General features: G+C 39.7%; 3 protein-coding genes across 3 annotated transcripts; 2 read left to right on the plus strand and 1 right to left on the minus strand.

Moving 5' to 3' along the window:
* Positions 1–692: 692 nt before the first annotated feature.
* gngt1 (guanine nucleotide binding protein (G protein), gamma transducing activity polypeptide 1) lies at positions 693–1,786 on the plus strand. Its single transcript, XM_046059376.1, has 3 exons — positions 693–730; positions 1,025–1,123; positions 1,332–1,786. The coding sequence occupies exons 2-3, from the start codon at positions 1,028–1,030 to the stop codon at positions 1,455–1,457; spliced, it is 222 nt and encodes a 73-aa protein (XP_045915332.1). The 5' UTR covers positions 693–730; positions 1,025–1,027; the 3' UTR covers positions 1,458–1,786.
* Positions 1,787–2,557: 771 nt separating this feature from the next.
* zgc:85777 (uncharacterized protein LOC405871 homolog) lies at positions 2,558–22,368 on the plus strand. Its single transcript, XM_046058694.1, has 9 exons — positions 2,558–2,787; positions 8,918–9,038; positions 15,383–15,512; positions 16,738–16,844; positions 17,213–17,380; positions 18,526–18,699; positions 19,256–19,417; positions 20,942–21,092; positions 21,863–22,368. The coding sequence occupies exons 1-9, from the start codon at positions 2,587–2,589 to the stop codon at positions 21,951–21,953; spliced, it is 1,305 nt and encodes a 434-aa protein (XP_045914650.1). The 5' UTR covers positions 2,558–2,586; the 3' UTR covers positions 21,954–22,368.
* A 91-nt stretch (positions 22,369–22,459) lies between these two features.
* On the minus strand, positions 22,460–24,683 carry bet1 (Bet1 golgi vesicular membrane trafficking protein). The gene is made up of 4 exons (XM_046058695.1): positions 24,508–24,683; positions 24,167–24,273; positions 23,882–23,938; positions 22,460–23,211 (listed from the first exon to the last, which is right to left on the minus strand). Exons 1-4 carry the CDS (start codon positions 24,524–24,526, stop codon positions 23,056–23,058), a joined length of 339 nt encoding a protein of 112 aa, XP_045914651.1. The 5' UTR covers positions 24,527–24,683; the 3' UTR covers positions 22,460–23,055.
* Between the last annotated feature and the right edge of the window lie 2,657 nt (positions 24,684–27,340).

A 27,340-nucleotide genomic window follows, 5' to 3' on the forward strand; every position in this document is an offset into this window, starting at 1 on the left:
TCCCCCCGGCCCCCCCCCCCCCCCAAACCCCCACTTCCACTTTCACTCAAACCCTCAAAGCACTGTATGAATATTTCCAACCTTGTGATTTGTAATCTTGTGTTTTGCTTAATCACTGCAGCCTTCTTCAACATCCTTTCAAGGACAAAAGCAGGCCTATGTCTTGCTCCACTAAATGCTCAAGGTCCCCATTACTTAAACTTGAAAGCAGCATTAAGTAAAAATGCACAATAAAATTGAGCTTTTTGGTTTCACACAATTGCATAATTCTACCCTACTGTGTTCCACCTATTTTTGAAGATGTTGGGAAAACTGCCTTGTAGTCATGTTTAAAGCAATGATGTGTCTCCACCTTGACAGGTGCAGGCTAAATACAGATTAGCCATGTTATCAAAGTGACCTGATACATAAGGCACCACCCCTTAATCCATTTCTGAATATAAGTAAGGCCAGTGTCAAAATAGCCCAAATCCTAATTTAATCATGCAATATACTGTAAATACAGCTCACTGTTTTACATATAATTAAAAAAAAAAAACAGACGCCTGTGTGATTCCTGTTCGCAGCATACTTCAGACACTGGCGTGATCACACACAGTGGGACCTTGTTTTAATCAGATTAGCAGATTAGGATTGTTTATGCAGATTACTTTATAACCCAGATTGAGGGAGAGGAGAGGGATTCTTCAGCAGGATTTCAGGGGTGAAGGACTGCTCCCTGTAAACATCCGTAAGTACATTTCTATTCTTTTTTCTATTACGTTTTGTGAAGTGTGAGTTAAAATCCTTCAAGCAGTTTTATCTACCATGTGGCAGTGAACATTTTGAAGCTACAAGGTACAAGGTATATTTATTTGTCATATTAGAACAGGCTGTAAAGTGACATTGAGTATGTAACTCCCTTCTGCAACATAGCAGACAGTATACACTAATTAAAAGCAATTATAAACATGGTAAACAGAAAGAAACTATATTCAGTGGAACATTTTGCAAAAGTGCTGAATGCTGTTTCCCTTTTTGACAGAGAATGCCGGTCATAAACGTAGATGACCTGACGGACAAGGACAAGGCTGTAATGGAAGTAAACCAACTTAAAATTGAAGTGAAACTTGAGAGGTGGTTGGTAAGTTGCCTTTTTTGCACTGAGGTGATGAATATGTCAGGGTCTTTATTGTTTTGAAAGATACCAGTGAATAAATTAGGTTTCCAGACTTTTATCCATGATAAGCAATTTGTCAGCATATTTGAATGTAATTAGACTACCAGGAACAGCATTTAAAAACTAAACTGCTGGATAAGACTGTCTCATCACCTTTGCCTTATCACTTTAGACATCTAAATGCTGTGAGGAAATCAAGGAGTACATTCAGGCTGGAGAGGAGGAGGACATCCTCGTCAAAGGCATTGCAGAGGATAAGAACCCCTTCAAGGAGAAAGGTGGCTGTGTCATCTGCTAGATTGGACCTGAGAAGCTTTTCATATCTCAGATTAGCACCCAAGGACATTCTCCCTCCCCTCATAAAATGGATTTGCAGACTGAGAAGACTAGAAGGACATAATAAAGAATTTATAAAACTTAACGAGCTCCCATGTAAACAATTCCCCATCTTCTGGCCAGATTTGTAGCCTTATAATTTTATTCTTTGAAAAGATGCAATAAATAAGAATTGTATTTGGCAACCGTTATATAATGCTTCTGTCTAATGTGTATAGTCTGAGCAAATGGGCCCATGTGTTGTTTCATACACAGAAGCAATTGTCATTAAATGTGCTTGTTTACAACTCAGCCTGTCTCCATCATTCACTGTGAGAAGGTTTCGTGACAGGAAGAGAAACAGATACATCTTCATAACTCAGTTTGCATACATTTAGAGTTTGACCAACTTTTTCTCATACATTTTTATGAGAGCGTTAAAGTTTTGTTGAATACATAATGGTAAAGATCCAATTTAAAGGACCAAATTGTCTTTGGAAGTTTCTGCTGTTTTTTGGTAAAGTTTCATATTTTCTTTTTATATTTAGGTGCCTGGAATAGAAGAAAAATACATAATATGTTCTGTAAATTGACTAAAACATGCAAATTAACAGATCTTTGATGACCCCTTAAAATGAAGCCTCTCTTTTTGTGACCCTTTGTTACACACTGCATGACAGGACTGCCAATGATTTTTCTTTTGCATATTGTTTCATTTAACAGCAATACTTTCAATGACTTCATATATTTTCTTTGAGGTCGAAAGAAGTAAAACTATCAAGTATTTCATATTAAAGAAAAACACCCGAATATATAATTTTGTGTAGAGGTTTAATCTCCTTGAAGAGTCCTGACTCCTAGGTTTGGAACCACTGCTTTATGTGATAGTGGTGAAAGCGTTTTGAAAAAGACTGGGTTACCCATTTTCTATTTGTTTAAATGTGGTCTTTCCCCAAATGACGGAACCCGACGGGAAGTCAGACATTACCAACATTTTAATTTCCCACCTGGGTTAATGTTTTATACCGGGAGAAACACTTACATGCGTCCCAGACTGCTTAACAGTTCATAGCATGCGCATGCGTATTCAAGTGGTTGTGCTGTCAACAGAGATGGCGCTACGCGGAGGAGCTCTACGTTTAAGCCTGCTGTTCAGCAGCCGTAATTATTACAAATTCACCTCATGTGGTGGTGTCCGGTCGTTGTCTGAAAATGTGTCATCTAAACCCGTAACGTCCAGTGACCAAGAGACCACGCGTGACCATTTAATCTACACACAAGAGCACTTTGCTTTAAAGGAGTCCCTCAGAAAGGTATGCAGGAGTGCTAGCATTGTAACAAGCTTTGACGTTACCGTGATAACAAGGTTTATTCTTTATTTACCTGGTGATAGTTGGATATTTTAACCCCCACATGTGTTGCTACAAAGGAAAAGTATTGGTCTGCCTAATCTAACTGAGAAGCAGCAGAGGGGCAGTTTATTAGAAGTGGGTGAGAGGTCACTGCTGCTAGCTTGTTATAATAGTTCCCCTCAACTGAACTGTTTAGATGCAGACGCTGCTCTATACCTTCACCAGTAAGAAACAAACCACCAAAGTTCAAGTTGAACATTGTTTTGAAGTTCTTATGAGCGTTATAAAGCAGTGTTAATGTAGCTGTACGCCTGCTACTCTATGGTAGGGGGAACTACAGGAGCGTCAGGTACACTGAGGCTACAGTGGATTTCAATAGCAAACACAGTGTTTTCATGACCGATCCCACATCCCGCTTGATTAATGTAAGCCTAGCTCTTGCCAACGTGTGCAGCATCTCTACTCTTGTAATTGGATTACATAAAGATTTTGCTGACATTTGTTAATCCCGATTGTTTTATCTGGCATGATATGACAGGAATCATTGTGTGACTGACAGATCTGGAAGCACGCACTGTGTGGGTTGGGGGTTCAGAAGCTGTGGTCAGGCTACTATTGTGTTTTAAATTCTCCACACTCTTGATGCAATCCTGACATAATGTGAATATAATGAAAGAAATGCAGAGACGGGTCCCCTGACATAAATATGAATCAGTACTGCAACAAGAAAACATTAAACAGCTATTTTTGGGGTGTATGCTTTGTTGCTAGCACAGGTTTCAGCTTACTCTGATTGATGACCCTGTAGACTTCCTTGCACTGTTACATTTACAGCCAGTGTCATATTAAAAATCGTTTTTCCCTGTATGTATTCTTGATGCAATCCTCCTCTGTAGTACTGGAGATGGACTAGCCATTTTAAAACATTATTTTATAGAAATGTAGTATTCCTAATTCTGTATGGTAGGATTATAGCTGCTAAGCATTTGTATTGGGGAATGTGAACTTGTTGGATTCTCTGCTAATCAGCAGCTGATTATTTAAAGACATACCTGATGGCAGTCAAGCATAGGGCGGATGTGATGAAGCAACATGCAGAGTGTAGATCGCTCTACTGTTTTGTTTTGTTTGTTTGTAATGTCATCTGTTAATAAAATAGTGACTATCCTGGTGTGTGCTGGAATATTTATTTTTGGGTTTACTGTTGTTTTCTTTGCACCAGCTGGCACCCAGGAGGGTACTAAATGGGGAATCTTCAGCTTTTAGTTTAAATGTATGTTAGGTGAGGGTTATTGACATTAGCAGATGACTCAAAAGCCCTCGGCCAGTCGCATTCAAATGCTTTATCCAACAACATGAGTTTTACTTTAAGAAATGTGCTTTCTTTACCCCAACGTCTTCTACTTAAACTCAGCCTGTCTCACCCTTTTCTGCTACAGTTAGTGATTTCAGACACTTTAAAAAAAGATAAATATCAGCAGCTGCAAATGATGGTAGTAAATGAAAATCAAAGCAAGCATTAGTGATCAGCCTGAGTCATTTACGTTACTTGACAGATATGGGAGACAGATGCTTCAAAAATAACAAGTGCCTAATTTAAGGCAGCGAGCAAATATGTTCCGGTAAATGGAGGGAAGGTTGTTGTGACTAAATCCTCAAAAGGATGCCAGGAAGTTGAACATAAACCAGTATTGGGAATAATGGGAAGGATGAAAATGTGAAAAGGAAATGCAGAACAATATGTTGGCAGTGCAGTTAAGGGAACTTGAGGCTGTATGGTTTATTAAAAGAATGCACTGTAGAATGGTATGTGTTTATAAATGGTATCCAAAAGGGGTTATGGGAAATCCTTTACTGAGTCAAGGTCAGATGTTCATAGTGCCGATGTGTCCACTACAAATTTTCTGTTAGTAGGTGTGGAGGGCGTAGCACCGTGCTAGACTGTTGACAGTGTAGCGGCCTGTGTGTGTGTATGTGTGTATTCATGTGCTTATTCACATACAAAACAAACAACTTCCCATACTAAGAAATTAGTCAGGCTTCAAGAGTCACCCAGATGTAAAAAAAATACAAAACCGTCCAAGGTGTGTGTGTGTGTGTGTGTGTGTGTGTGTGTGGAAGGTCATTAATGAGGACAAGAAGCTAAAATAGATTTGCCTAGCTCTTGTTGGAAGAGGCTTCTCATGTGCAGCCTCCCATGATTTCAGGCTGGGATTTCCCCCTACGCGACAGAGCCATTGTAGGCACTTTACAGTAACAAATTACCTTTTATATTTGATGCAGTGGTTAGCACTGTTCCCTCACAGCAAGAAGGTTGTGGGTTCAAACCCCGGTTGCCCCGGCCTTTCTGTGTGGAGTTTGCATGTTCTCCCCGTGGTGTCTGCGTGGGTTCTCTCCGGGTGCTCCGGCTTCCTCCCACCGTCCAAATACATGTGGCCTGGGTTGATTGGTGACCCTAAATTGTAAATAATCCTTAGGTGTGAGTGTGAGCGTGAGTGGTGGTTTGTCTATGTGTGGCCCTGCGATGGACTGGCAACCTGTCCAGGGTGCACCCCGCCTTTCGCCCGATGTCAGCTGGCATTGGATCCAGCCCCCCCACGACCCTGTATGCAGGATAAGCGGTTGACGATGGATTTCTATCCTTCGAAATTGGTTGGTGTTTTAAATGACCTAAATAAAGGCTTTGAATATGTATTTTTTCTTTGCTCTGTTTCGAAGTGCATATAACAAAGTCCAAATTTAACTTCTCTCCTTACTTCTAATAAACCAGTCGGCTACTACTACTAACATTACTTTTTCTTCATCTTCTTCTTTGTATGTATTCAACGTAGTGACGAAATGCGCTCTGTAGAGCAGTTTGTCCGTTTGGGCAAACTGGCGACGCAACATGGTAACGTCCATGTAAGAGGACCCGCAGTGTATGTAGATAGAAATTACTTATTCTAAGGTAATAAAAACACAACAGTTCATTATGTAAGGTTTTTATACCACTGAAAACATAGTTATATTATATTGCATTTCTGCCAATAGATCCTCCTAAATATTACACACTGAACCTTAAAATTGAGTGATGATAATGGCAGCGTGGCAGTTATGGGGTTTATTAATTTTCCAATTGCTTAATTTCATTACAGATCAAAACAATCAAATAGCCTACATATTAAACATACAACAACATAATGAATACATTTAAATAATTCTATTAGGTCTATTGTAGAAGAAGAACATTTAGTAGGCAATAATAAAGTTAAAAGCGAATTTTGCATAATAACTGTTGTTTCAGTTATGCTACTTGAAATAATCCCATCTACTCTCCTTGGACCCCCACTCGGCTAAACTATTCCCGTATTCTGCTCTGGACCTGCGCGGCTTAGCCTCTAACAGTCTGGACTCTCAGCTACAGTTTAGCAATATTTTGGGTTGGCCAGAGCAGCCCTGTCTTTATGTAGTTTTCCAGAGTATCCCGGGGTGCAGGTGGAAAAGCACAGACACTCCAGACGGTATATTTTGCAAGACCAGATAATGCAATGCTCTTGACCTTGTCTTACACTTACATTTTGTTGATGTGAAATGGTTCTGGTTTGCAACACAAATAGTTCACAGTAACCCTTGTGAATAGTTGTAGGATCACCCAGCAATGACCTTACTGTTTCCCTTTCAAGCTGCTAGTCGTCCCTCCCTTTCCCTCCCCAGGATTTGAACTTTGAACATGGATGGGTTTATAGCATGTTAAAGGGGAGCAGTACGTGCCTTTTTTTACTGCTTGTTCCTGTGTTTGATGTTATGCATGTTAGCCAGAGTTTTACAGCTCAAGGTCCAGCATGTGCCCTGTACTGTACATCTGTTGAAAGTAGCGTCTGTTTTCTGTTTTGAATGGTATAAACGTGGTGTCCATGTTGTCTGTCTGCCTTGTATTCAGATGTTTTCTCAGCCAGTACGTTTTTCTTGGCTGGTCAAGTGGTTGGCTGGTTTGAGTTTGTTTGTCTTGGAAGGAAAAAATGACTGCGCATCACTTTTTGCAATCCTGGAAAAAAAACTGTGAATTCTTCTACAGTACTTTGTTTTTTTATTTGAAATTTAAAACACAGGCCCAGTCTAGCTCATTGCTGGTTGTGCTTTCACTCTTAAGCAAAGATTTAACCAAAGCTACACAAGAATAACCAAATAGAGTTTATTTTTCACAATCCACATTATTGTGCATGGCTCATTAAACTCCATTCATTGGCTTTTTATTTCCACTAAAAAGCTCTTCTGTTTTAATAATTATTTAGTGCATATTGTACTGAGTAGAGAAACACATTTATGGAGCAGATTTTCTGGGGCTGTTGTAACCATGGCCCATTTAAAATGTTTGTGCATTAAAGTGAATAACACCAATAGCAAACCAGTTACTTGATATTTTGGTTGACAAATGCAGATCCATTTGTTGGAGGACATTTTATTTGAAAAGCATTCAGCAAAATTCACAGCAGATACATTTTAATTTTATATATTCATTTGTTAACTGATTTGCTTTAAATGGCAAGAACAGCACTAAATACCAACATTACTGTGTGCACTTAAACTTCCTGTTGACAAAGCCTGCGGTACAAGGTTGAATCGTTAAAAGAAACTGGCACATATAAATACCACATGAACTGTAACCCACACTAGAGATCTACAGCATAATTTCTGTAAAGCAGCTTGAATTCCTGCAAAAATAGCACCGTATGATTGTCTCAATAGATTGGTCATTTATAAGTGCTTCTCCAGCTGTGGACCACTTCCAGGTGCTAAAAATGAGTCACGGCACAGAGTTGCACTCATTCCAAAGTCTAGGCCTATTCAAAAGCCAGGTTGCAACCTACTGTTTTGGTCATGACTCACGAAACCAGGCGTGAGTGATATACACTGAAAAGCACAACGCTGCTTGAGTTTGGATTCGAGAGACAAAACAAGAGCTGCTCTCACTGAAAAATATTATGTAAAATTCAGTGATGGGATTACCAGAATCCATTTGTTCCTCCCTTACGAATTCATTATGTTTATTTAGTTCTGATACAAATTAGCACAGAGATGGTAGATGGATAATATAAACCTGTTATTAAAATTACAGTTAACAGCATACAACTCCTATATAGTGGAAGTTATTCCTCAGCCACAACTGCACACTTTTTTTGTTGTTGTTCCACTCTAAAAGGGTATAATAAAGTCGTCCTTCATTTTTCGGCAGTTGTGTATCCCAGGCTTTGTGGCTGAAAAGATGGAGTGGCTGCTATCCCAGAAGGACTGTCATTAGTATGGGTTTCAGTACCAAGCTTTATTTTCACATGCTGTTCTAAATATTACTTAGGAGGTTTTTCTGTCCTGCCAAGAATAAAATGGTAGAGGAAACTCTGAGTCATTAAAATATTGGCATTCGAATGGTTGAATGCAAAGATGCAGAATAACAGCACAATATTGGCTCCCAAAAGCTTAGTATCATCCCCAAAAAAAAAATAATCATACCCCAAAAGCCCTCAGTGAATTTGCACTGTAAGTTGTATTGGACAACTATACCAGTTTGTGTTACCAACATTACCAGAGAATTCTGTTAGGGCCTTTTACTGCTCCAAAACTACACGGATTGGGATTGAGGCCAAACCCCTGTCATTGTTTTATGAACCTGCAGCTTGTCACATTGCATGCTGCTAGACAAGTCTTGATTATCAGTAGGGAACTGATAACATGTACGTATAGGAAATAGCATGTTGCACTTACTGTCACTGTATTCACCATATATTATATTTTCCCGGCCTGCTTTTGATATGTAATACCTTATCTTGCTGTCTCCTTGAAATAGATTACGTAGACTTAAGAAGAGACTTGCACCACACAGCAAGAAATCATAATCTATACCATCTCGGTGTACGTTAGGAGAGAGGAGATTGAATAGCGATGCTTTTCATATTGAGGTTTTATAAAACAGCAAATAAAATCTGCGCGGGTTTACGCAGAAACATGCAAACATATGCACAGGTATGCTTAAAATTCCCTAGAAAAAAATAATGATGATTACTTGCACGTGATTAGAAGTACACACACACATAAACTTATCATATCTCTCCTGTAGATCATCGACCAGGAGATCAACCCACATGTGGATCAGTGGGAAGCAGAAGGGACATTTCCAGCACATAAAATCTTCAAGCTCTTAGGAAGTGCCGGCTTTCTAGGAGTCAACAAACCAGTTGGTAAGAGTGTTAGATTACTAACGTCTGAGATATTGGTATCAGAAGTTTTGCATTCATTTTCATAAACACACTTATGGGTGATGCAGTAGCTCGGAGATTAGCGCCTCACAATAACAGTCTCCCACGTCGAGTTGACCGCTCCTGTTGTTGTGGAACTGGCCATGAAATTGCACATAGGAATGAAAGTCGGTGTTTGTTTGGCCACCTGTATCTTTGTTAGATCTGTAATTGACTACCAGTGCATGCTGGGATAGGTTCCAGTCCCTGTGTCTGAAAATGAATTTAGCATTGCCTAAAGTGCTTTTATATTTTAAATCTGAGACAACTCCTTCTGAATAATGGTGAGCGTCTAATTAATCTACTGGGTTTTGTGCATTATCTGGAGCAGAGCAATAGGAAAAAGGTCTGTTTGATTTATCGACACACCTTTTTATTTTGGAGGAGGCTTGTTTTCTGTGGAAGGATCTAAGGAGATGATAAGCCTTCCTGGAAATGATAATAACCATCACATCAAGGTGCCAAACTCGGTGCCATTTTGCCTGATTGTGTCTCACTGACTAACCTGGTTGCCTTAAATCTGTCTTTCCCAAACTTATGACCTCGTGGCCCATTTTTATTGGACCAAGAGTAAAATGCATAACAATGCTATACTGTGCTTAATTTGTAAATCAGGAAGTCCCAGAACACAGAGAGGCTGCTATTGCAGCGAGTCAGGGGGAGTGATTTCAGTCACAAACACAATCATCACAAACAAACCATTATTTATTTACATTCATTAATCAGTGCACTCACAATGACCAATCAACTCAGCAGGAGGAGGCACGCTGAAACAACTACTAAAGCTACCATGAAGATCAGAGATCTTCAGAGAGTGTTTAACTCACATATCTGATCTGATTGGACAATGGGGGGAAAAACGCAAAAGACGTTGGGCGCTCTTCTGCTCTGAGTTGAAGTTTTTTCAACTTGACGCATTCAGAGAGCTCCTGCAAACACACAAGGTGCTCTGAACATCAAGGCACCTAGGGTACATTAGCAGCGCTGCCCATTGAATTGCAAAAACTATGCTCTGTCAGATGAGTGACGTGTTCTGTCTGTTGATCTCTGCTGCTCCATTTTAGTACTGTGGACACAGGCACCCCTGAATTTAGCAAGACTAATTTCACGATTTCATAGCACAAATGTGCACTTGCTCAGCTGTGGGGCTTACAGTTCTCATATGCAGAAATATTTAGGCATAATAACTCTATAGTGCCGTTTCTGGAAGCCTACATGTGGGGCTTGTAGATTTTGATAGTAACAAAGGAGGAGCCGCCTGCCCCATTTTAGGACATCCCTGATCTTGTTCCAGCAGGATCACATTACACACAATTTGATTATTGCTGTGATGTAGCCTACTTTATATATTTGACCCCACTCTCAACTCCAGCTGACGCACTGAGTGTATTGCCTTACTGCTTCTATGTCCTCATTTTTCAGTGCAAGTCTGTTATGAGGTGGTGAGAAACGTTAACACACAGCAAATTGATTATTACTGTAATGTACTTTGGTAATGAAATAAATACATTTCATATATCAGTAGATTCTCAGTCATCCAGGTCAGAGTTATCCAACGAGGGTTAAATCAAGGGCAACTAGACTTGATTGAAGATACTTGAAGAGGTTTCGCCTCTTATCCAAGAGGATTCTTCACTTCGCCTCCCATCCAAGAGGCTTCTTTACCTCTTGAATGAGAGGCGACACATCTTCAAGTACCTTCATTCAAGTCCAGTTGCCCTTGATTTAACCCTTCTTGGATATATTTCATATGAATTTAAATTCATGGTATGTTGTTTTCTTTATCAGCAGTTTATAAAAGTAGATGTTATGGCAATTCATAATGTATTTTGTTAGTTTGGGTCTTGGAAAGACACCAAATTTCTCTTTTTATTATATAAGCTAAAAACGTCAAGAGCATATAAAACTGATAAAAAAAAAACCCCAAAGATGTTTGGCTTGTGTTTACAAAATATGTATCTATTACATAAAATGTTTCTGGAATGTTCTCTAGGGCATTTTCTGGCACAGACTCAGTCCATTTGTATTCATTGGCATTTGAGTTCATAATCCATACATAATATATTATAAGAAGATCATAATGATCCCCCGTGCATCGGTCTAAATGATATATGTTTCTGGGACGTGCTGTTTCTGTTACCATTGCAAAAACTCCCACGATAAATCTTTAACGTATCTGGAAAGTGAAAAGGCGTTGGCACAACATAAATACTGTTTCTAAGAATACCATTTTTAAATTCAAGAATAAAAATGAATAACAATGACCCACAATCCTATGTTCCCATATTTATCTGTTTATGTGATTGGGGCAGTATTTAATGAAATTTGTCCAGTATTGAGTGAGTAGGTTGCAGTCTGCAATGTAATCCTTGTGGTAAATTGTGCCTCATTAAAGTATGACCAAGTCCTTTTTTTGTCTTTGACAGGTTCAGATTGTTGTTACAAGTGTCTGACAACATTGTGGAAAGGGTCCCTACAGATACCTCTTTATAAAGACTAGGATCATTTTTGTTTAACCAGAAACAGTCGTTATATAGCTCTCGTCAAAGCCAACAGACTCCATTGGGGAAAAAAACTGTAATTTTACCCCGCAGAACACAGGAGTTGCTAGTCATTTAGACTGTTTGTTAACCATTCCAGGTACTGGTTAACCGGAGATGTAAAATTACTAAATTTGACAAGGGAGTCTGGTGGCTGTAATAACAGCAATATATACCAACTGTTTCTGGTTAAACAAATAATACAGAAGTCACCTTTTAAGTAGTGATAAGAATTTGCCTGAACCAAGGATACGGCAGATCCAAAACATGTGCCAAAACATGTGCCAAAACATGTGCCGAAGCAGACCAGAAACTGAGGAATCACTGTGCGCAGTTTGACCATCTACGCTTCAAAGAGCATTTGGCATGTCTTTTTCACAGCTGAATTCACTTTCCATTGATTTTCTTTCTGTTTGACAGCCACACATTACAGTTGATCTGGTTTAGAAATGTTCCCACTGTGATGATGGGTGCTGGTGTCACATCAACATCCCACAACAGCTGTCTGCTACATTATATCCCATATCCAGATGTGTACCCAGCTGTGTCAGTGCAGGGGTGGAGGGGGGAGCGGGAATAGTACTCTACAGTACAGGACCACGAAATAGTTGTGGTTGTGATGTGTAATTCATTTTGAATACGTGGAGAGATCAATCAGACAATCAGACAGCAGCAATGTAAGGTTTCGCAAGTTGTATTCAGTTCCTACAGTAATAGATTCATTTCTCTTAAATAATTTGCCACTTCTCATTTTTGTCTTCCTTTTGCAGTGATAATCTCACTGTGGTATAATCAACTGATGCTGAAAAGAACACAGCTGTGAACAATAATGTTTTACATGTTGGACTCGAGAAGAAGGTTCCACTGTAGGTCTGTAGGTCAAAGAAGAGGTAGGGCGAGGGAATTAAAATGTGCTGAGTACACAAGCCTTAAGCATTAGTTCACAGGATTAGAGAGGAAGAGCGGCCCAGCAGAAGACGCTGTATTATCAGGTGTTAGATTACCTGCTATCATGCACAGCACAAGAAACGTGCTATAGTACTATGTGTAAAACAATTCTGAAAAGGTATACTTTGTCATTTGACATGTTTAGTTAGCCAAAGTTGCTAAGCTTGTGTCTTCAGGAAAGTGTGCAGTTGGAGTAACTACAACTAGACATGTCCCTTTGCTGCAATGCTGACTAATGACGCAGACTCTCTTCACTGGGTTAATTGATTTAGAGGCTGGGATTACAGGAATGGGTGTAGGGATTCAGGGGTCTATTCAACGGAGAAATGATTCATCAGGTGGAATGAGAGAAGTGGTTGTCTTTGATCAGAAAGCCAAATACAATACAGAAAAAAATCTCCTACGAAAAAGTCTTTTGGCTTTTTTATTTTTGTTATACTGTATTAGCAGAATATCTGAAAATGTGGTGAGATTTCATAATCTAGTTACCAGTCAATCCAACCAATGAACTTAAAAATATGGAATATTTTCAATCCCAGTTTTTAGGAATTGAATGACATAGTGCTAGTTCGTGGAAACCACTGACTTAAAATCCAGGAAAATTAGCACCGGGAGTGGGTTTCAACTTTAAATTGCTGTTATGTTCTAAACTGGCAACAAGTCATATAGCACCTTATTCCTCAACACTTATTTTCCACTCTTTTTCACATGTACAAGGAAATGCATTATTACCTCTCCAAACATGAGAACAGGACGTTTTCACAAGACAGCCACGTTCAGGGAGAAGGGACGACCCTTGGCTCCCTGCCTGTTTTCCTCTGCTCTGAGAGAGAGGTATCCGCACTTTACACCAGGGTAATGGCCTCTCGTCTCCTGTCTGACAGATAGATCCTGGCAGCCTGCACAGTTTTCCCTTTAACTGAAAGTTTTTGATGCTTATGCTTAGATGACTAATCTCTTGCAGACTTGTGTGTCCAGGCTGTTTACTTTCTCACAATTTCTACTTTAGTAATACTATGATAAATGCATTACAATGGCTAGTTCATACAGTTCAAAAACATTACTAATACAGGGACTATTTCAATTTCATAGTACATCACTCTGTAATGTTGATGTATGCATTTGAGCGTTGAATAATAGTGCAGTTACACCTATTCCCACTGTAGGAATTGTTAAAGGATAGTCATGGATCTGGGCTTATGACAGTGCTTTTTATCATCAGGTCACTCATGTTGCTGTGCACATTCAGTACAGAAGAAGTTGAATAGAAAACTGTGTTTCATATGGAGCTCCACCCGATGAGAACCTGCGCTGGGGAACATCTGGTGTTCAGAAGAAACATATGTGCATAGGATTGACATTTGTGACAGCCTTTTGTTTGTTTTTCTTCTGCTTGCTTGGTCAACCAGTTGGCCTGCTGTTTTGCTTAAAGTGGGCTCAGTGCTTCCCTTTGTCCACATTATCCACCGCAGGGTTTCCAGTGCTCACAGACTTATCGTGGCACAGCTGCACCGGTTTCCTCTTATTTTTGGCTCCCCTACTCCCTTGTTTGCTTATCCCACTATATCTCCCTTTTCCTCTGTCCCCATTTATTTTGCTCTCTTTCTTTTATTCCCTGTCTCTCACTCTCTGACAGTCTGCCAGACTGTGCTTTCCATTATTTGATATCTAGTCTGACAGGTGATATTAAACCACTTTGCCATCCTTGCGGGCCTCCGTGTGATAAATTCACTGATAGTTATTCATTGTCAGTCACTCCTAGTATCCATCATCCTGTAGTTGGCGTACTGTATTTAGACATGGGAAAACTGTACAAGTATTTCACAGATGCTCAGTCTTGTTACTTCTAGATGACCAAACATTATCATCCAGAGATTTGTCCTAAATTAATTCAGTCAGGTTACATTTTCTAGTCCAGCAGAAAAAACTTAAAAAATCATTTTCATATTGTTTTATTTTGAAAGGATTTGGATGTGTGTATGTTTACCACACACAACTTAAGAGAAACGTAGTTTAAAAGCATATATTAGCTAGCTAATTCCATGAGTAGCAGACAGAAAATCGGCCTTTAGCATTAAGTATATTGGTATAAAAAGCAGGCTGTTCATTTTACAACAGATGCTACAACTGATGATGAAAGGCAAAAGACAGGGAATGCAAAGAGATGGCTCTTTATGAGGAATAACTGATAGAAAGTGGTGTTTTAAACATGTAATGCTCTGTTCAGCTCCATTAAGGACCTAAGGTCTCTGCAAATGTCTCCACTGGCCGATTGGAGGAAACAGACATCCATTTTTGACTTTTTTTCAGTAAATGGCTTGTTTAAGAGATCAAAATCAAGTTTGATATGCTATGCAGAACAGATGAGATGACACTGAGATGACAGTGACCCTTATCTACGGTATGCTGCTGATCTCCCAGCAGTGCTTTTTACACACAATTGCAGATAACATCCTGTAATTAATTTGAGTGCATGCTCTGGTGCCAACAGATCAGTTCAGAATATTATGTTCGCATATCAGTGCGCAGTGTGTGTATGTGTGTGCAGAAACGTGAGGCAGTAATTTTTAGGCAGGTAGGAGGGAGACAGGGACGTTGGGTGCAAGGCTGGTTTATGGTGACCAATGTAGTGATGAGGTATATGTACAAAAAGTGCCATTGGTAAGCCATTATTTCTTCCTCTTTCAGCTGAGAAGTAAAAGTCCAAGGAAAAAAAACAATCTATACACAAGAATCCACACAATGTACTGTGAACAATCAGCGGTAGTTGAGGGAGTGTTTTTTTTTTGTCCCATGCAGAGTATGGAGGCTTGGGTCTTGACTTCAGCTACAGCGTAGCAGTGGCAGAGGAACTGGGCAACATCCGCTGTGGAGGCGTCCCCATGGCCATTGGTGTACAGACTGACATGGCTACTCCTGCACTGGCCAGGTACAATCTCACAAACTTAATGGTACATGAACGAGCATGAGCGACATTGGATTCTTTGATAAAACAGCTGGTATTTGTCTTAGGTGACATGTTTGCAGCTTAGTATTACATACCCAAATCCAGTTTTCACTATTCCCTTAAAGCTAACTCCCAACAGTTTGAGTTGGCGACATGTCCTTGAAGCGAAAAAGAAAATATTTCCTGTGGCACGAAACTCCCTCTGCTGCTGCCTTTTCTTATCAGAAGGACAACAAGTAGTCATTGACTCAGGCAACAATGTCTGCTTTGAGTTTTTGTCTTTTTACACCACCACTTGAGCCACTTGTGTCAGAGCTACAGTGTCCTACAGGGATGTATTTCATTTTGAGGTGATAAAACCTTGTTTGAATTGCTACCACAGGCAACACCTGTCGCCCTGTTTAGCCTGCAGATACTTTGACGTGTGAGTGTTAAAAAACAAAACATGGAAGAAGCGCATTTATTTCAAACATTTTCTTTGTTATTTTGTCCAACATTATCAAGTCAAATCTAAAAGAGTAAAATTTACAGTACAATTGTTTATGGTCCAGGTATTCTTTAACTGTGGCATCGTTTATCTTAGTGGTTTTATTATAGTTATGCTAGAAAATACAGCCTGTTGTACAGCCCTTTATCCAAGTTACACTCCCTAGAGGGAATGTGTATTAATATATTTGGCAATTGTTTGTCTCACCCATGTAGGGCCTTTGCTTGTTGTGTGATATCCTCTTGCTATGAAACAGCTGCTGGTGACACAAGACAGAATCCAGTGAAATAGACAGTTGGAGTCTCGGGAGCTTAATTAGGGGATCTACACAAGCCTGCAACAAGTACTAAGTACTAAAAGAGCAGGGAGCTTCAGGATAAGACTCCCTCCTCTCTCCCACTGGAACTGAACTGGGTTTTAGCGCACCGTCTACTGCTCTGTCTTGCCACAGTTGCACCATACAGTGAAAGAGTTTCACACAACTTTTGTTAAGACAGTTGCCTAGATAGATAGACATAGAAAGTATTGCAGACTTTTAGATCTTAGTTCACAGGACATAAAAAAAAGGATGCTCTTGAATTCCCCTTAGAGCCAAAGAGTAACTACTAATTAATAGTTACTAATGTGTTTTCATTTCTTCACATCTGTGTGTGTGTGTGTGTGTGTGTGTGTGTGTGTGTGTGTGTGTGTGTGTGTGTGTGTGTGTGTGTGTGTCTGCAGGTTTGGCTCAGCTGAGCTAAAGAAAGAGTTCCTCCTTCCGTCCATCTTGGGGGACAAAGTGGCCTGCCTCGGAGTTAGTGAAGTAGGAGCCGGCTCTGATGTCTCAAGTACGTCTCTCGTTTATCATCTTCTAATCATTTCTTCTCATGTAATTTCCTTTTTTTAGCTCCTGGAGTATTACTGAATTCACTAGTGCTGCAAAAATGATAGAGGAGCCAGAAATACAGCAGTTTTACAATCAATTTGGCACTGATATTCTCTCCAGAGAGAAGGATGGCATGCTGAATGTGACATACTACATACAAGTTTACCGTCAACAGATTTCACCACTTTTTGGCTTCTTTTTTTCTGGATTAGTTTGTAGTGTGTTTGACATCTAGAGAAACACACCAGCTTAAGACTCTGATTTAAGGACCAAAATTGTATTTCTTTGATTCTTGGATCCCTTTGAACACTCCACCACACTTTCATTCAGGTATCGTCACCAAGGCAGTAAGGGAAGGAGATGAATATGTAGTCAACGGGGGGAAGATGTGGACCACCAGCGGTACCCAGGCTGACTGGATGTGTCTCCTCGCCAACACCAGTGATGGACCCCCACACAGGAACAAATCGCTCATCTGTTTGCCCATGAACCTACCAGGTAGGGGTCAGTTATGCCATTTTTCCATTACCAGAACCAGCTTGACTCGGTTTGGCCGTCCTACGTTTTCTATGGCAGATAGTACCCAGAGATAGTACCCCTCAATGTAGCTGGTCGTCATAGGGACCCCACACACAACGCCCGCGACGTAATGTTCAATGCGACACACACACCAGCGATCCACACAGCTTTCTCTTTATTTAAGTTAAAACGTTTCAACATTCCTCAGAATGTAAAGACAGATAAGCGGTATGAAAACCTTCCAGCTGTGTTTTCCTATGCTGTTGTTGCTGTAGCGGTCTGTGTGACGGTGGTACCAGAGGGCTCTGTGAGCGGGCGGCTGGCCGGCCTCACGAGCTCCTCCCACGGGTTGCCGCAGGCTTCCCCTGCCGCCACTTGCGGAGCTCCTCAACTCCGAAAATTTTCAAGCGCATTTTTGTTCCGCCGTAACTACTCGTAAAACTGTCAATATTCGACATCTACACAGTTGATTTCTCACCTCCCAACTTCTCAGAAGTGGATTTAGTGATGAAATAACGTATGAAAAAATAAAATTTTTCTGCTGTTGTGAGGATGTAACGTTTCTGTGTTCTGTGCAATGATGGTGCAGTGAATAGTGACAATTCTCTCTGACCAATCAACAGTCTGCTGTGTTTTCACGTCACATTTTAGTATCGCCTCAGCTTGCTTGGAACCTCGACGGAGGTGATACAAAAAAAAGTACCTGTTAGCAGGTACAGGTACAACTTTTCCACAATGGAAAACCACAAAAAGGTGTGTAGAGTCGAGGGGAGTCGAGCTGGTACCGTGCAGTGGGAAAGGGGCTATTTGTGGGATGATTTTCCCCTAAAAGCAGAACACCTTTTCTTGGCCAAAAACTTTTAAGCTGAGAATGAACCACTGTGCTTAACATTCATCATATGGCATTCATGTATATCTAGAAACTGTCCTCAAATTTAAGATTCATTACTACGGAAAATACTGATAATGTACTGTAATATTCCTACATTCTTTGTTTGAGGGTATTACCCTAAAACGTTCTACAGAATTTCTCTGTTTGTTCTATTAATAGGATTTGTTATTATTAGTGTGTCTTTGCCAAGATGCATCGTGACATTTTACATTTCCTGCCCTTCCCACTGTAGGAGTGCACATCGCCCGCAAGATTGACAAACTCGGTATGTGGTCATCAGACACAGCTGAAGTGTTCTTCGATGACGTTCGTGTGCCCTGCAAGAACCTCATCGGGCAGGAAGGCATGGGCTTCACCTATCAGATGCTTCAGTTCCAGGAAGAGAGGCTCTGGGCAGTGGCCAACAGTGAGTGAGCCTTTCTTACAGTTCTCCATCTCTCCCTTTGCCCCCTCCCTATTCAATCACCATGCGTCATCTTTCCTTGTTGTCTTTATTTTTTCACGTTATGCTTCAATTTTACTTTTACTTCTGTATTTCCCCATATCTCATCCGCATCCTACACATCTTACTGTAAATTGTGCAGTTCATGGATGGGATCATATCCGTTTCAGTTTCCAAAAGTAAGGGAGTTCAGGTCTCATAGTTCAAGCCATTAATCTAAAAATTGTGAGTAACAAGCATGCATCTTTATTTTCTTGGGAAGAACTTGTGCAGGAACTATGTAGGAAAAGTGAAACCGTATATGCTTTTACTGAATCTTACACTTACAATAGTCTCTCCGGACTTGAAACCTTTCATATCATAAATCAAAGACACAGTCGATAAGTACTCACAGACCGCTATTACTGCCATTAGAGGAAAAAAGAAAAGGTGACAACTTGCATAATTCAACTAGTACACTTGCAGGTGGAAGCAGCAGTAGTGAGATCACATCTCTGTCTCCCTATCTTAATGCCTGCAGTCTTGACCACGATGGACATCATCATTCAGGAGACCATTCAGTACACACGGCAGAGGAAGATCTTCAAGCAGCCCGTCCTCCACCACCAGTCAGTTCACTTCAGGTTGGCTGAGCTGCAGACAGAGGTCGAGCTGCTCCGCTCCCTTCTCCACCGCGCTACAGGTTGGGTCACTTTACAGGCAGCGATTTGGCAAAACTAAAAAGGAAAGATTAATGCTTGGTAATGTTGGCTGCATCTGAATGACTCAGTTCTGTCTTAATGTCTGCCATGTTTGGCTCAGAGCATGGAGACACACAGAATGAGTATATTGCCAATAAAACAGCAGTTAGGTGTGGTTTTGCATAATCATAGCACCTGGGTTATATGTGCGAACATGTGTGTGTTTATTAAAGCAAAAAACGACCCCGGATAAGCGGATGAATATATATATACACATCTATATCTATATATCTACATTGCTTGGATGTGCACGTGTAGTATTTTTTTAATCACTCCAAATGAATGCCTGCAGCTGTCAGTCACGGCGCTTAATACCACAGATAACATTGTGGCCTCAGTATCAAAGGCCACAGTTGACTCAGCTCTGCAAGAATGATGTGAATGCCAAACTAGCCTTGAGTGGCTAATTAATCCATGTGTAATGCTGCAGGTTGGTTTAAAAGACAGACAGGGCATAGAGCAGGCTGGATAATAATGCTGTAGCTTACTATTAAGCAGTGATATGTTAATAACACACTCTGAGCAACACCATGGTCCCTGGCTATAGATGGAACAATAATTGTTAAATTTAATATCAAAACTGCTTGCTGCTAGAAGCAACACAAAGTATAATTTCATGGATGAGTTTTCTGAAACCAGTATCTGGATTTTCAATCCATATTTTGGCTGTAATTAAATTCTATTCTTTTTAAAGCCTTTACTTTACAGACATTCAAGAACTATGCCAACATTGCCTTTTCTGTCTTTCTATGTAATTCTATTAGTTAAATGTTATTCTTGTTATGCTATATTTCCTTTAAAAAATCCTATTCTATTTAAATGCAATTTGGGGTTGAGTCTCTTGCCCAAAGACACTTTTACATGTGGAAATGAGGAGCCTGGGATTTAAATAATTAATACGTCTACCTGCTCTACCAAACTACTGTTGTTTTGGCATAACTTCAAAACCCACAAGCTTGGCAAGCTGAAAAAGTGGCAAATACCCAGCTCTTCCAAAATACAGCCTTACACTGCTGTGTTTATATGAATATGTGGGTGCATCTGTCAGATGGGTGTCCAAGGTCTTGTGATTTTCTCGTTGTTTGTAACCACTCCAGTGGCTTGCAGCTTTGAGTGAATTCCTGTAGCTGGTAAAAGTTCAAGTCTGATTTGCATGCCCAGGAATAAAGCTTTTGCTGTTTGGCGCTGGTAGATAAACACACATGCACACACATACAAACAACCTCTTTACACACACGTTCCTCGGGAGGGTACCTAGAGGCATTAATAAATTGCACTGGGAACAGGTCTGAATGGAAAAAACACTGAATCAGAGACAGCCACAGGTGACTCTGAAACTCAACCACATTTGTTTATCGTCTTTGTTTTCCTCTGTGCATTTTTTATCATTTCTGTTTATCCACCTGGGCATTTTTCACTGGTCCATGCTTGTGTTACTTCTTCTGTCCTTCCTTTTTTACTTACAGCATTGTACATTAAAGGCAATGACGTCACCAAGCTGGCATCCATGGCCAAATTAAAGGGGGGCCGCCTGGCCAGGGAGCTGAGCGACAGCTGTCTCCAGTACTGGGGAGGAATGGGCTTCACCAGTGACGTGCTGGTCAGCAGATTTTACAGGTAAGACTGGTCAAAGAAATGGCAGCACACCTGATATACAAGGTCTTTTGTTCAGTGATCTTGATTTTAAAACTACTTTTCCTGTTCCTCCCATCACTGTATGAGCCATATAGAAGTGATTTATATTATGTAGCACCACGTTTTTAAATTATTTCCACCCCTGTCCACTTTGTTCATCTCATCCAGAGAAAAAAAAAACAAATACCTCGCCACATAACCACGTCATAGCAGCACTAACACAGGTTGCTAGCCAACTATTGTTATATTTGGCTGCTGACCGTGTGCACCTTTTGTGAGGAGGTAACATTTCTGTGGTAACAGCAACCTCACCAGTTGGCAGGAGCTTGAGAAAACTCGTGATCAAAGTATTTTACAAGGGGTGTTGAACATGATTCTTTAATTGCATAGTTAGAATCAGATTAAGGGCTTCTACAGTAACCTAGCATGTGATCAAGTAATAATAATTCTTGAAGGCGTGCAATTAAACAGTTGTGCAGGGTTGGGCTACGAGTCTCCTCTTGTGTTTATTCAGTGTATAATAAGTAGTGCTATATTGAGACTCCTCTAAGCCCTTATTATACACTGTGCTGACATCTACTGATGGGGCAAATAGTGCAGCTGAACAAGGTGTTCAGGAAGCACAATGTTGTTGTCAGTGAGAGAAAAGAAAGTCATTGCTGAAATGATGTAAGTGACTCAGATGTTAAAGCAAATTCAGATCAACTGTTCCACATAAAACACCTGTTGTATTACCTTTGTTCTCTCCTCAGGGATGCCAGGTTAATGTCGATTGGTGCAGGGGCCGATGAGGTCATGCTGGGAATCATCTCCAAGTACATGGACACACAACCCAAGAAGTGATGTCACCAACACCTGACCCAGGGAATGATGTCACACCGCTGCTGATAATGTGCTAATCAGTCAGAGAATTGCTAAACACAGATCACCTAAGTGCAGTTGGCAGTCTATGGTTCAAACTTTTGACATCTACCAGGAAGTTGGATAACTTTTCATTTTGCCTTTGATTGTTTTAACTATACTGTATGTAGTCAGAAACAAATTCTCAAAATCTGCTCACAGAGAGACAACAGAATGAGAATGATGAAGTGCCTGTGTCATAATCGTACAAGTGTGAAAAGCCTACAGCCAAAACGTATGTAATTTGGCCATTTACACATTGGTCATCCTTTAAAGACTAAACCTATTTTTTTAGAACAGACTATGTGAAAAATAATGTGAATGAAAATGAATATATACAATAAATATCCAGCAAAGATTCTGACTTTTTATGCATTTATAAATAAAAAAAACATTTTAATGCTATCAGCTCATTCTCTTTGTATGTAAGTAGCACACACTTACGCTGGTCAATTCTGAGCATAGATTTTGTTTATTTACATTAAAAAACATTTTTACAACAAAAAACAAACAAACTTTTTACAACAAACTTGAAACAATAATGAAGAACACTGCTAAAATGTTTTTGTGTGGCCAAATGCTGGAATATATCCATTCATTCTGAATAGCAAATACACTACATTATTAGTTTCAGGTAGCCTTATATAACTTAATCACTTTTAACAGTTGTTACATGTTGATTCTCAGCTTCTCGATCCAATCAGGCTGATATCAAGTACATACATAAACTGACAGCGTCTACTGCAGAATTACATATACAGTATATGTGATTCCTACTTCACATGTTCATTAATCATGTCAGATCCTGAAGTTCTTTCTGGGACTCCTTAAGGACTCAGTAAGAGTCCTTTCATGACTAAACCTTGGAGCAGTTCTGTGAAATACTCAGACATGGACACCTGTAAAGCTGAGCTCCTTTAAAAAAAAATCCCTGCCTTTCCTCATCATCATTATGTTGGTCTAGTTTTTAAATGAATCAGTGTGGCACTGACTGTGGAGGAAGATATGGAGGATCCAAGGCCGTATGTCCAACGAGGTCCAATTATCACCTCAGCTTGATGAACCAGTACAGGACAAAGAAGACGAAAAAGCAGAAGAGCAGCATGTAGCACAACAGTTTGGTCTGACTGCCTCTGGACAGCTGCTTGACTCTGCCAATGGTGGCACCAAGCAGGCCGCCTGTTGAGTCAAAGTCTGTGTCCTAATGTGGGAAAGGGGGATGAGAAGTCTAAAGTGCAGGCAGGTCAGCAAGCAAACATATTGTAAGTCAGATCCTAGGAAACATTACTGTATTTGACGGTGGAATTTAAGTAAATGCATTTACTCAAATAATGTGGGTAAAATTTGTGACAAAACAGCAATATAATTAAGTACTCTAGTGCTGCAGATACCCCGGTCTACAAGTCTTGTTCTCCAGATGTAAAAAAAATATCATAATTTTAACAGTTTAAGTGAAAATGAAAATTGTGAGCAAAAATGATCATTCCCACTAATAGGGAATCATATCACAATTGGATTATCTGTCAAAATCACAATATGATTTTACTATCTTGTGCAGCCTTATACATGATCAGCCTCTAAATTATTGATTGGATTGAACTACCCTACAGTATATAGCACTTAAAATCGATACCCTTTCTACAAGCTGCAGCATTAAAATGTTGCTTAGGTGTTGAATCAGAAATGAAATATTACCATAAATAATTTTGCTGATAACACTGTTCTTTTTGAATGCAGTACTGTATTTTTTTTTTTACATTGTGGTATGACTACTTTTACTTATATAAATTATATGAATACCTCTAAGTTACTCTACCAACATTCATATTTTCTTACAGGTTTCGTCAGTAAGAAAAGACATTGAAACTCACCATATCGTCAAGCATTTTATTCTGGTACTTTACTTCCGTTCCGATGTCGATAGATAGCTGTAAATATCAAGTATCAATAAACAAATATCAAGATTTAAGTACAACACAAAAGGGCAATTAGTTTACTATATTTCAGACCTATAGTCCATGAGTCCATATGTAAACGATGTTAAATGAGATACATATACACAGACGCCTTACTCTCATCTCTGCATCTTTTTATAGCATTCACCAATAATAATAATTAAAAAAAATAACAAGTACATTTCATCAGTAGTTACTTACACTTTTCAAAGCGTTGACTTTAGCTCGCAGTCCCTCCTGTAGGTGTTCATTTTCCTCTTCATAGACACTGTATCCACTTGCTACATAATTTCCAGAGCCTCCTTCACCTTTGTGAAACGACAACGTTAGTTAAAATAACGTTAGCCATTTTGTCTGTACTTTAATCCTGCAGGTTAATATGGTGTTTTCAGTCTGTGGCGTTGTATAAACCTGGGCCTGGAGTACACAACAACGAGAACTCATTCATATTTGGTTAACAACATTATAGTTAGCTAACTTTAGCTAGCTAGCTAAATACCAAGGGCGCTAACTATGAGCCAAATGTTTTCCACGTCTCTTACCCAAACCGGCGCGTCTCATCTTGAACCACTGAAGGTAAAACTGTCTGGTATTGTATATAAAGTGTAAGAAAACAAATTAACAGGACTAATTACGCTAGAAATACAGTTATCGGTAATCGGGAAACTGTTGCAAGTTCGTACACATCAGCAAACGCCACGACATCATACGGTGGCCGACAAGGACAGTCCCTCCCGTGACGTAATGCAATAACAGATAAATGCATGCAAAACACTGTATAATAATAACACTGTTTGGACAGTGTGTATTAATTAATTATTCCAATAGAAATATGATTAAATTGATGATAATAATAATAATAATAATAATAATAATAATGATAGGGATATAAATAAACTGAATTTTATGTGTGTGTTTCTGTGTGTCATGCTTGCATGTGTGTCATTGCAGTTTGTGGTGTATACAGTGTAACGACATGTATATTAAAAGCCATGTAAGTCAACGTTGAAATCACAACAGCTTTGAGCATGTGAGGTGGCAAAGTCACTACAAGACAAAGACAAACCGGGAGTTTAATGTTAATCATTATCAGGCAACAGTAAACGCTGGATGATACTTTTCAATTAATGCGACAAGTTTGTGACAACAAATGCTCAGCATCATGGTGAGCTATGATATATTTTATTTAATGGCCACATCATTCACACTTTTGGTAGTGAGGATTATACCATTTGCCAAATTATATCAAACTGTCCAATGCATGATTTACATATAAAAGAAATGTAATTATCAAGAAAAAATGAAGAGCACTGATTTTTGCATCTTTAAAACAAAGTAGTTCCCACAGCGACAGACATCAATGGGTTAGTCTCCTTTTGGTGTGAGAAACATATTATTATAAGAGAAAATTGCTGTGATGTTCCTTTTAGACACAAATAGATTGTTTCCTTTGAACATTCTGAAATATGACCATCACAAAATGGAGACAAATATCCTTTGTGGATTTAATAACGGGGCTTACTGACACATCCGTCTTTGCTGAATAAGATAGAAAAGAGTTTCTCAATATTTCCAAAATCCTAGATGTGCTGTTTAGCAGTGATTATCTTTCCTTATCCCCTCATACATCATCCCTCACCTAGACTTGTGCCAATGTGCAGGAGACAGCTAATATGATATAAGAGATTAAATGGCTTTTGTGATGTTAATTTATTCCAATCCAATCTCTTATAAATAAATACAACTTTGAGCTCCTATCTGCCATAATGCATTTCAATGCCCCAGCACTTATCTTTTTATGTTTCACCCAAAGGCTTTGCTATATGCATGACCTTGACATGAGGGTATTGATTGAACTGTGTGCGCATCTCAGTCTTTTTGTATCTGAAAGGATTGCGTTCATCAGATGGGTCTTTAGAGAGGAGAAAGGCATTTAGACTTTTGGAAACTGGTCTTAATACTTTCTCAATAAAACCGTGGATCCAGAGCACCCCTGGCACAATGACCAACACACACACTTTGGCTTGAATGTATACACATACATACAGTGCCTTGCGAAAGTATTCGGCCCCCTTGAACTTTTTGACCTTTTGCCACATTTCAGGCTTCAAACATAAAGATATAAAACTGTAATTTTTTGTGAAGAATCAACAACAAGTGGGACACAATTATGAAGTGGAACAAAATTTATTGGATATTTCAAACCTTTTTAACAAATAAAAAACTGAGTAATTGGGCGTTGTTCAGCCCCTTTACTTTCAGTGCCGCAAACTCTCTCCAGAAGTTCAGTGAGGATCTCTGAATGATCCAATGTTGACCTAAATGACTAATGATGATAAATAGAATCCACCTGTGTGAAATCAAGTCTCCGTATAAATGCACCTGCTCTGTGATAGTCTCAGAGGTCCGTTTAAAGCGTAGAGAGCATCATGAAGAACAAGGAACACACCAGGCAGGTCCGAGATACTGTTGTGGAGAAGTTTAAAGCCGGATTTGGATACAAAAAGATTTCCCAAGCTTTAAACATCCCAGGGAGCACTGTGCAAGCGATAATATTGAAATGGAAGGAGTATCAGACCACTGCAAATCTACGAAGACCCGGCCGTCCCTCTAAACTTTCAGCTCATACAAGGAGAAGACTGATCAGAGATGCAGCCAAGAGGCCCATGATCACTCTGGATGAACTGCAGAGATCTACAGCTGAGGTGGGAGACTCTGTCCATAGGACAACAATCAGTCGTATACTGCACAAATCTGGCCTTTATGGAAGAGTGGCAAGAAGAAAGCCATTTCTTAAAGATATCCATAAAAAGTCTCGTTTAAAGTTTGCCACAAGCCACCTGGGAGACACACCAAACATGTGGAAGAAGGTGCTCTAGTCAGATGAAACCAAAATCAAACTTTTTGGCAACAATGCAAAATGTTATGTTTGGCGTAAAGGCAACACAGCTCATCACCCTGAACACACCATCCCCACTGTCAAACATGATGGTGGCAGCATCATGGTTTGGGCCTGCTTTTCTTCAGCAGGGACAGGGAAGATGGTTAAAATTGATGGGAAGATGGATGGAGCCAAATACAGGACCATTCTGGAAGAAAACCTGATGGAGTCTGCAAAAGACCTGAGACTGGGACGGAGATTTGTCTTCCAACAAGACAATGATCCAAAACATAAAGCAAAATCTACACTGGAATGGTTCACAAATAAACATTTCCAGGTGTTAGAATGGCCAAGTCAAAGTCCAGACCTGAATCCAATCGAGAATCTGTGGAAAGAACTGAAAACTGCTGTTCACAAACGCTCTCCATCCAACCTCACTGAGCTCGAGCTGTTTTGCAAGGAGGAATGGGCAAAAATTTCAGTCTCTCGATGTG

Source organism: Micropterus dolomieu, linkage group LG09, assembly GCF_021292245.1.
Source record: "Micropterus dolomieu isolate WLL.071019.BEF.003 ecotype Adirondacks linkage group LG09, ASM2129224v1, whole genome shotgun sequence".
Classification (NCBI taxonomy): domain Eukaryota; kingdom Metazoa; phylum Chordata; class Actinopteri; order Centrarchiformes; family Centrarchidae; genus Micropterus; species Micropterus dolomieu.

Excerpts from the sequence above, each read along its gene's own strand:
- gngt1 (XM_046059376.1), top strand. The coding sequence starts at position 1,028 with ATGCCGGTCATAAACGTAGATGACCTGACGGACAAGGACAAGGCTGTA. Across the intron at positions 1,124-1,331 it reads TGAAACTTGAGAGGTGGTTG|ACATCTAAATGCTGTGAGGA; the intron begins GTAAGTTGCCTT and ends TTATCACTTTAG.
- zgc:85777 (XM_046058694.1), top strand. The coding sequence starts at position 2,587 with ATGGCGCTACGCGGAGGAGCTCTACGTTTAAGCCTGCTGTTCAGCAGC. Across the intron at positions 18,700-19,255 it reads GCTCTGGGCAGTGGCCAACA|TCTTGACCACGATGGACATC; the intron begins GTGAGTGAGCCT and ends TAATGCCTGCAG. Across the intron at positions 21,093-21,862 it reads CTGGTCAGCAGATTTTACAG|GGATGCCAGGTTAATGTCGA; the intron begins GTAAGACTGGTC and ends TTCTCTCCTCAG.
- bet1 (XM_046058695.1), bottom strand. Across the intron at positions 23,939-24,166 it reads AAGTCAACGCTTTGAAAAGT|CTATCTATCGACATCGGAAC; the intron begins GTAAGTAACTAC and ends TGATATTTACAG. Across the intron at positions 23,212-23,881 it reads ATAAAATGCTTGACGATATG|GACACAGACTTTGACTCAAC; the intron begins GTGAGTTTCAAT and ends TTCCCACATTAG.